This window comes from Lytechinus pictus, chromosome 18, assembly GCF_037042905.1.
Source record: "Lytechinus pictus isolate F3 Inbred chromosome 18, Lp3.0, whole genome shotgun sequence".
Classification (NCBI taxonomy): domain Eukaryota; kingdom Metazoa; phylum Echinodermata; class Echinoidea; order Temnopleuroida; family Toxopneustidae; genus Lytechinus; species Lytechinus pictus.
The window spans coordinates 25,055,608-25,065,883 of NC_087262.1; the positions used below are offsets into that span (position 1 = coordinate 25,055,608).

At 37.3% G+C, this 10,276-nt stretch overlaps 1 protein-coding gene across 3 annotated transcripts; it reads right to left on the reverse strand.

Moving 5' to 3' along the window:
* Positions 1-512: 512 nt before the first annotated feature.
* Positions 513-10,065, reverse strand: LOC129281980 (growth hormone-inducible transmembrane protein-like). 3 transcript variants are annotated; one of them, XM_064113052.1, is made up of 8 exons: positions 9,863-10,065; positions 7,284-7,544; positions 6,659-6,770; positions 5,895-6,036; positions 5,041-5,239; positions 4,542-4,640; positions 3,702-3,873; positions 513-3,292 (listed from the first exon to the last, which is right to left on the reverse strand). In XM_064113052.1, exons 2-8 carry the CDS (start codon positions 7,495-7,497, stop codon positions 3,205-3,207), a joined length of 1,026 nt encoding a protein of 341 aa, XP_063969122.1. In that variant the 5' UTR covers positions 7,498-7,544; positions 9,863-10,065; the 3' UTR covers positions 513-3,204. The 3 variants fall into 3 exon arrangements, with proteins under 3 accessions (XP_063969122.1, XP_054773885.2, XP_063969123.1); XM_054917910.2 differs by having other exon boundaries at positions 9,858-10,063; XM_064113053.1 differs by having other exon boundaries at positions 7,284-7,570; positions 9,858-10,057.
* Positions 10,066-10,276: the final 211 nt, after the last annotated feature.

Here is a 10,276-nt window from a genome sequence, read left to right on the forward strand (position 1 = left end):
GACAATATTTCAACATATTTTGCATTATAAACTGATTAAGCCTGCATATATGCATGCTGGAGTTTATGGGGAAACATGTTATAATCAGGGGCCTGGGAAGAATTTTTAAAGAGGGGCATTGGTTTGTTAACAAGTGAAAACAAAATAAATAAAAAAGGGTTTTCACTCTAGAACAAAGGTGATTGTGTTGTCAGAAAAAAATGAAGAAAAAAAAAAGGGATTAAACTTCATGGTATTATTTCATCACTTTTGTTTTAACAGAGGACAACTTTTTGTTTTGAATGAGATATGGATCAATATCTAATCTGTACGATCAGGGGAGTTTTGCATGAAAAACAGATGTTATAAGCTACTGCAAATCATTGTATCTGATTGGTTGAGTGTAAATTAGATCATGGAAATCTGAGGAAAAACTTTTCATGAAACACTCCCCAAATTGAAATAAATACAGTGAAGATGCTAAATTAACCAGTCAACACATTAAAAAAAGATGAATGCAACAAACATGTCTGTTCATAAACAATTCTCATATTCATTTAATGAAAATAAAATAAAATTTATCAAAATATTCATGGCAGAAATATGTTCATAAATTACATAAATAAATCCATGTCCCCCTTAACACAATTCTCCATATTTAAATAACATCTTGGATGATTATAGAATTCCTGTAATAATGGTGGAATACAAGCTTATTTCACTGCATTATGATGTTAGCTATGCTACTAATTGCTTGGCAGGAAGGGGAAAAACAGCTCTGTTAGGTAAAGGGGTTGTAGTAATTAGTTATACCAAAGATACTACAAGGGGAAGATTGGACACTCGGAAAGAGCGTCCCTACAGCGTTGAGTAAGTAACAACCTTTTTTTACCTTTGCGTATCGCGATACGGTTGTGTACAAAACATATGAGACAAATGGTGAAGGGGTGAAGAAATAGATGATTTTTACATTTTAGAATTTTTTTCTTTGATTCTTTTTTCTATGAAATTAGAGATGAATATATTTTAGAGGTTCCTGGGTATTAAAGTTGGAATTATTCCTATGCCCCGCCCTTGTGCCCTCTCCAAAATCCCCTCTTTCATTTTCCCATATGTTTTATACACAGAAGCGTGCCGATGTGCCAAGAATTACTTACTCAACGCTAGTGGGCGTCCTTCCCCATGAGCATTTATCGAGCGTTTCCCCTTGTAGTATCTTTAGTTATACTTGTAAATACAGATCAGGAATTCAGTTTGAAATTATGTGATGGTGAGATATGGCATCTCTGTATTATCAAATATACCCTAGCAATCACTATAATACAGGAATAAGAGTACTAATTGTTTTCAATATCAATCGCAAGACCATTAGAAAATGGCATTTACTAATGATAAGACCTTAGGTTAAATAAATCATTGAACTTATATAATTGATTAATATGAAATAATGTGTGCAACACAACCCCCCCCCCCCCTACATAACCTATAACCATGCAAGACCTGTCATTTGCCCATTGAAGCAATAGACCGGGGGCCCGTTTCACAAAGCTGTTCGTAAGTTACGAACAACTTTACGCATGACTGGTGACCCTTTCTTGTGGTAAATGATATCCCTATGTAGTTGACTTATGTATAAGAACATGTTCCACTTGTCCGTAAAGTCATTCGTATCTTACAAACAGCTTTATGAAACACCACCCAGGTGGGTGTTTCATAAAGCTGTTTGTAAGATACGAATGACTTTACGGTCAACTGGTGATCCTTTCTTATGCTAAATGATATCCCTGTATAATTGATTTATGACCTAAGAACATGTTCCAGTCGTTCGTAAAGTTGTGCGTAACTTTACGAACAGCTTTATGAAACACCCACATATCAAAATCTATCCATGTCACTCAGCATAGTATATATCAAACCAGTATTTAATATCAAAATCATAACTTTGACTTCAGAAACACACTAGCATGCAGGCAACTGTACCTTCTTTATATATGGGAAAGATAAATGTTTTAAGCATTTGTGATAAAATTCCATATATAAAGAAAGTACAAGTACTATGTAACTACTGAATGAACTACCCCAATGCAACATGGATTACACAATTCTCTAATTCCCATTGCAATTGGACTTCTTCAAGCCATTTGGAGATGCAGACAAAGTCCATCTGTATTATAAACCTTGCTGACGAACACTTTCCTATGATTCTCAAAACCTGTATTACTGTATTCCCTTTTTTCACGACATCATTCCACACATTGCAATTGTACAATGTACTAGGATGTGTCTATTTTTTCTTGATTGACAAAGGTGCCTGTATTGTATGTTATGCCAGCAATTATTTGCTTAGACTTAGTTAAATTCACAACATGTAGAGTTTTCAACTTTCTATTTTTCATCAAATTTCTTTTTTTTTCTTTAGAAGATTTTAATACATTTGTCCACATACATTTAGCAAATACACTTGTTTTTGGAAGGTATTCATTTCTTTACCTGCTGGAGTCGCTAATGCCACGAGATCATTCCTACAACTCCCATATTAAGGCTGCAGTACACTCTGACTGGTAAAGAATGAAGCAGAATAAATGATTGATATATCATTGATCTCTGTATGACGGAATTGGAAAAAAGTCACTGCAGTGACGTCTCTGTCCGTCTCAATGTTCACATTCAGGGTGTCCGATGTTCTCAGTCCAGAGATGATGGAAATGAAAGAACTCTGAATTCTGAAGCTAAGGTTCTCATTCTTTAACCACAGGTGTTAATGTAGGCATCACTATGATGTTTCTGTGATTCATCCGCAATGCTTGCTGATGTGTCATTTCCAGATATTGCTTTCTTGATGTACACTAGGGTCCCGCCTGACAAGTTGTCATAGATTCCGAACAATCTCAAATTGAGATTGATCATATGGCTCAATGGGTCTCTTTGAAAGGATATCACTGTTCTGTCGCCAACATGTGTATCTAGTGGAGGCATGAATGCTTTGTAACACAAGGAAAAGGCGTTTTACTCAAAGTATTGGATACTCAATGTATTGGAATGAATTTATCTCTCAATCCCTACCTCTCTATTTCCATATGTCATCAATCTCAGTTTAAGTTTGGTTGCAATCTATCAAAACTCTTTGCTAGAAGGACCCTTAGCGATGTCATTGGTTCACTGAAACAGTGTCTTTCATAGTCTTTTCAAGTTCTTTGATATGAAAATCCAAGATAAGAAAGGAATCTACTTTCTTTTGCCTCCACCTCCTCCAGCAAGAATGGATGCAATCCGGATGAAGATGTTGATGGTGTCCATGTAGATGGTCATGGCACTGAAAAATCAAGAGAGAAAGGTAATAGAATAATGAATTTTAAGTCGTTAAAAAAATATCACTTGAAAGGGTTGGGTGCCAAGTGGTTGAAGAAAAGCTTTTATGATCAAAGATAGAATTGTATGAAAATGATTGAAAATTTCATAATTTTCAATCAACCTTAGAACTCTCAATGGCTCTATCTCAAACCCTCTCTCAAGTTGAAACTTATTCTTGTTTGGTATTCTTAATTGAAACATTGCATTGATTGGATCAATTGCAATCCATTCATCGCTTTCATCATATTCTCCCTAAAATCTATGATATTTGGCATTGCTTTCCAAAGTGATTAGCTTTAGTCACTAGTCAGACTCATGGTTGATACATACTGCATCAATTGACAAATGAAAAGTATCTAGAGTAGATTAACCTGTTGATGGGGTCAAAAGGTCGCTGAGCATTAACAGGATGGAGTTCAGCTCTCTTCATAATCATCTGTGTATCATAGAGCATGAATCCTCCAAAGACCACCAAACCACCATACAGACTGACAGCATAAAGACCTGAACCTAGAGCTGTGGCTGGAGACAGGAACATGCTACCTACAAATATGAACATCCAATAGAAATAAGGTTTGATTATCAATGTGAAGAATCAAAGTACAAGTTGTTAACAGAAAAACAACCAAGGAAATGCAAATAATGGTCATGATAATAAGATCTACTTGATACATAATTCAAACTGATCAACCCACTCCCTGGGTATCATCCTTGCTCACATCCTTCAAGGAAGGTGATGGTCTCCCTCTCCTAGGATGCATACAGCATTGTGTTCATTGAGTACAGGTAGCTTCAGATAGAAAGGACAAACTATCATCAGAGAATATTTTGTCAACTTGCTGAGGATGCAAGCAAAGATGTTACCAGGAATGGAAATGTGCACTGCAAAGTCTGATTTTAAGGTACATCCATCAACTGGGATAACACAACTTTCTAGACAGGCTTGAAGTTTATGCTGTAAAGAGTGTGTGCAAAAACAATTGGCATGATCACTAGAAGGGCAGCCAAAATAAAGATGGGGGGCATCATGGAAGAAGAGGGAGAGAGGTATCATGACTTAAGCAAGTGTTTGGTACTGCAAAATCGTAAAATAGCCTTAAAAACGGACATACTGAAGTGTTTCAGTCATTCATGCGATTTTACTCTGATGAGTGCATGTTGAAAAGCTTCAGTATATCCGTTTTTCAGGCTATTTTACTATCATGACTTACCAACTGATGCAGCAAAGACTGCCCCTAGACCCATGGCTAATGCACCTCCCATGTAGAGGAATTTATCACTGGGTGCACACATAGCAACACAAGACAAACCTAAAAAGAAAAGAAAAAAATAGATGACAATCATAAAATGCTTGAATTTCTTCAGAGGTAACAGGTATATAAACTTTGTTTCTAAGAAATATATCGGAGATAAACGGCGAGCGCTATGAAACATATTCAACAAAAATTATGATCTAACATTTCAATTGAACTCTGTAAACTTATGGTCCTAAATTAATCTCTTTGACTTAAAAAAAATACCAACTGAACACCCACTGTAATCTGTATTGTATTAACAATACAGTCATGCACATTTTACCATCAATGAAAAGAAGAAAACACCTGTTTTTGTTTCTGTTTTTATATATATTTCATGTTTTCTTCATTGTTATTTTAGATATTCCTTGTGATCCAAAGTAAGATGAATGAAATACAGAATACACGCACTCACCTCCAACAACTCCAGCAGTATAGCATGCCGCCTTGATGAGAAGAGGTCCACCCATGAAGCATATGGGAGCTAGAACAACCCCTAGGAGACCACTGTGTCCCATCCATGCTAGTTGTTTCAGACCCATTCCTTCTGTGTAGGGTACAGACATCGTCACCATCCCTGAGGCCATGATCACGGCCATACCTCCAAGAGCTCCCTGAAGAAAAAAAAATTGTCGGTGAATTAGACCATTGTTGAACAAGAAAAATAAAGTTCATGTGCATTTATTTATTTTTCTTTTTCTTTACAAAGGTACTTAGTTCTTATATTATGCATAAACGTGAGAGAAACTATTATCAATGCAGTTTGACATTGCAACAGAGGTGGTTATGCAAAGCATCAGCACTTAAGGGTTAAAAGTATTTCTTTTTAAGAAAAGTACAGTCATTGTCACCGCCCCTGATGATTACTGCCATAATTTGGCAAAAGCTCCCTGAAAAATAAATCATCTGAGGAAGAGTTTTTGATGTGATTTAAACCATTGTCATTATTCCTGAAGCCATCATTACTGCAAACCTCCAGTTGTAGTGCTTCATGAAGGAATAAATCATGTGTATTAAATAAATTTTTTGATACCTGACCCTAAAAGAATAAGAGTAACATGCCAAAAATTGTAAATTGCTTCTGTATTTAAATATACATCTTACTTAAAGTTTTATTTGAACATATATCTTACAAAATATTCTTTGTGACATTCAGAATTTGCTAAAAAATACATTTTTTGTCAGCAAAATCCTGAACATCTGACCCTATAGTTTTGAATTTGTCTTGGCCTTAACTTAAAAGACATTCTTTGTATAGGAGTGACTTACCACCCATGATTTAGGAGTAATTCTCATAAGGAGAGCTGGGTTTCTAGCCATAGCAAGGGCTGAGGCCGTGGTAGCTGCTATCCCCATTCCAAAGTACATGTATGTTGATCTCACCCTGTCACGAACATACTGTGGCCAGATTCTATGTCATGGAGAGATACAACACAGAACATTAAATTGATTTATGTTGCTTTATTTCTTCAACAAATCACAGGGACTAATTTTGATTACCAAATTTGATTAGCATTTATGGTGATAAGAGAAAAGCTCTCAACTAAGTTCTGCACAGTCCTATGTAAATATCTGCTGAACAATAGACTTTTGTGAAGCATTCTTTAGAAAAATGGGAGCAAATTGTGATGTGATACCAGGAAAATTATCCCATGAAGTGTATTATTAAACTGTACTAAGTTTGAAATACAATGTTATTAAGTTCAATTTTAAAGTTTAGTTTAGAGTTTTTCTTTTCTGATGGATGGATCTTGGAACTCATATTGATCTTATAAAATTGTCATTGGATTAAAGGATCGGAGGACCTAATTTTGTCAGTCTGAAAAAGGTGAAGAACATAGAGCCTCAATATGTATTCACTGATTTTCATGGCAGATGAGAATTGTCAAGGTTCACCAGTGTCTGATCATATTCTTCACAAAATAGCATTGTTTTGTTCTAGCAGAAACATCACAAAATAAATATCCACTATCAATGAATTGAATTTAATTTACATGAGAAACCCTACAAAAATGCACTCTTTAGAAACTTACGCTGCTCTTTCAATTGCTCCGACCTCACTGGAGAGACCAAGACCATAGTAACACAGAGCACCGATGCCTGCAGCTGAAGCACCCAACAACAAACCCTTGCCTATCATATCAGCTGAAAAAGATGATACAATAAAATAACTGTCAAAATGATGCAGAATAAAAAAAAAAAAAAAAAAAACAATGAAGAGGTGTCCACAGGTGACATAATTCATTGAGATGAGGGGAAATAGTAATGCTGTTTGTTGTTCGACAAAAATCTATGCAACGTGGCAAGGACTAATGAATAAGTAGAACATGGGGAGGGGCTGTTTCACAAAAATTTATGCATGACTGAAAATCAAACTTTCATTCCTGAAAGCGTGTAGTACCGGGTATATTAGATTATGTATTCAATAACATGTGAAACACACCTAAATGTACTGCAAATGTAATTAATCACCATCTACTGGTACAAACAGTAAAGTGATAAAGAATGATATTCTTTTAGTTTACGGCCCATTCTGTATTTTCATATAGCTTAAAGCAAAAATATGAATTGAGATCATTGGAAATACAGTCACTCTCTGAAACACACATGTAAATTCTTGCAGATTCAAGTTTTATGAACCAGCCCCTGATTACTTACCAGAGCCTGAAGCAGGTGCCTGGACTACCTCCTTTATAGACCTGGTCTTCGCAGCCCTCTTAGCCCCTAGCCTAGTCTGGTTGGCATACTGCTGTGCTCTCACTCCTAGGTTCACTCTAGCTAGCCCAACAGTCTTATGCTGCACGCTCTTCAGGGATTGTGAAGCAGATGTGCAAAGAACCACCGGTAGTCGGACAACCCTGGCAGCAAACATCTTGAATTACAAATATCCCAACTCTCTTTAAATGATGGACACAGAACCTGTATTGAAAAAAATATATAGAGGTCTATATATATGGAGAGAAAAACATATTCATCAAGACATTAATAGCCAAAAATCATGTTCCTCGTTTATTTACCAATAGGGTAGACAGTGAGTGCAGCAGCAGAAAATATATGCAGCCTACATTAGTATTGCTATAACTAAGGGAGCCGAGGGATATCTGCAGCCTGGAGTACTGGGATATAATATCAAGGGGGGGGGGTGCATGTGCCATTGGGGATTATAGAAACGTCCATGGAATCGATCTGGAAATTGGAATGGATGCTGCTTTTTGCTAGACTGTAGACTGACGGCTTCAGTTTCTATTTCATTTGTTATTCTGATGAACTAACGTTACATCTTGCATCACTACACCTCCAAGATGACTCTAAGTAAAAAAAGAATTAATTTGAAATTGAAGAAACTCATTCTCCAAGCCCTGCCCAAAGGCCCAAGCAGATGCCTGGGGTGCATTTTCCGCCATCCCCCCCCCCATTTTTGTGGAAAAACAATCACAAATTGGCCCAGGCTATGGATGGGTGGCACTTATTTCACAAATACTAAGATTTAATACGTGATTATAAATAATACTACTAATTATTTATAATCACATATTAAATTGTAGTATTTGTGAAATAATAATTTTTATCTATAAATTGTTCTTCAAAACCGCATCGCTAGTCGGAAGTACGTCGTCACGAAGCGGTTCAAGTCTATTGTCTTTGCTTTGTTGACAAACGGATCGAGGGATTTACGGGAGATCGGGTTTGGTAAGAAACTTCTAATTTTTACCATATAAATTATAGTGAAATAATTTTTATCCCTTTATACGCATTCGCCTAAAGGTTCATAGATAAATAAAATTTGACAATACAAACCGATTTCACCCTCTAACTATGGATTTCCTAGGGAAATCCATCTTTGTGTACATGTGTCTCTTAATGGGAGGGGATTCAAGACTCCAATGAAGAAGTATATGTTAAAGTTTTTTTTTAATACATCATCATGGAGTCCTCAAGACTAGGCACTGCCACTGTGTTACATAATCTGATTAATCATGATGGAATAGAAATGAAATAGGCACTTTTAGTTTTACTTAAGTTTAAACCCAGACCCAGTTTCACTTTGTTTCAGCCAGGATCTTGGGTTTTTTATGCCATCCCATGCCATGGTCATGGAGTCTAATCATCTAGACACAGGGCCAGCAAATAGTTTTGTAGAGATTGTTACTGCCTTTTTTATACTGGCACTTTTCATCTGGGCACTTGACAAGCACACTACTACTACTACTACGAAGAAGAATGATGAGTTCAGCTGCAGCTGCGAGCGGCGCTTAAGCGCTTCATGGTTCATCCCGCCGAAACTTTGGCCCCGTAATTGAATCATCACGTTGGATTTTACTGCGGCAACCCGAGCACGTAAGCGAGTCAGGGGCCCGGGGGGGGCACTCAGTATATAATGCATAGTGGGTATGTGCCGCGGAGAGGACCCCCATTTTTACACTCAAATTTCCGTTCCAAGGCATAGCATTTTTGTCTTATTGAGAAAAAGAACAAAGAAAGCCGCTCCAAGGCATAGCATTTCCTTCTTATATAGAAAAAAGAAGAAAGAAATCCGCTCCAAAGCTTCGCATATTTTTCGTTACGCCGTTCCGGTCGCATTGATCTGCTACAATTTTGGTGAAAAGCGGCCGTAGAGCGTTTTTCGACCATCGATCGCCTAAGCGCGAGCGCACCCGGCGGAGGCCGCGCTAGCTGCGTCATGCACGATTGCCCGTTCCATATAGGGATGCATACGCACTCACAGAGATACGGAGATCCGTTCCGAGGACCCCCATTTCACAAACATTTGTACTAGTTCCGAAGCCCGTTCCGAGGACCCTCCTTTTTACAATAAGCCCGCTCCAAGGCCCCCGTTTTTTGCCTCGCCCGCGGCACACCCCTACCACTTTTTTGGTCGAGTGCCCCCCCCCCCCCCCGGGGTCAGGGGTCGCTAGTCGAGTATTAAATATTTTGGTCACTTGAAAAAGGTATCGTATTACCGAACGTGTTTTTTCTATGGGAAAAGTTGAGAAAACAACAAAAACACTTAGTTATGAGCTATTTTGACCATATTTTATTATTGTTAGAATATTAAGACTTTGAAAATGTGTTTTTGACCATTTATCATCAATTTCTATTCAAGTTCTCTTTGGAAAGATGTTGCAAAATTTTGAGCGTATGAATTTATTTCTGATGCGTATGATGCGTGCGTTCGGTAATACAAATTACAAGGCCGGTCGGTAATCACTCACTATACAATTTAATACATACCGTACCGAAAATTCAATATTCCTCCCTTTTTGGGGCTCGAAAACGTTATATCCTGCTGCGCTACTTCCACTCAATATGACGTTAAGGTAGACGAGGTTATCTTATAATCTATTTCGTCAGATTCGCTAAAATTTCGTAACAAACTTCGGCGAGCTGGAAAGTAGAAAGAATAAAAAGATCTTTCGCGAATATCGAACTATGGTATCTCTAATGCTGGGGCCCGTGGTTTCAATTTCATAAAGGACTACCGGTAGTAGGCTAGGCCTACTGTCTTAACATCTGCAATTATGTTGTAACCACAGACCTCTACCACCTACAGTGGTTGTAACTACAATTAATAAAAACAGGGCCGCTCAGCAGCCAATCACAATTTCCACGTTTCAAACACAATTGAGAAGATCATTATAAATGAATGAATA

Bases quoted from the DNA above. Each gene is read 5' to 3' on its own strand.
- LOC129281980 (XM_064113052.1), bottom strand. From the start codon at position 7,497: ATGTTTGCTGCCAGGGTTGTCCGACTACCGGTGGTTCTTTGCACATCT. The intron at 6,037-6,658 runs GTAAGTTTCTAA...TCCATGACATAG, and splicing joins GGAGCAATTGAAAGAGCAGC to AATCTGGCCACAGTATGTTC. The intron at 4,641-5,040 runs GTGAGTGCGTGT...TTTTCTTTTTAG, and splicing joins TACTGCTGGAGTTGTTGGAG to GTTTGTCTTGTGTTGCTATG.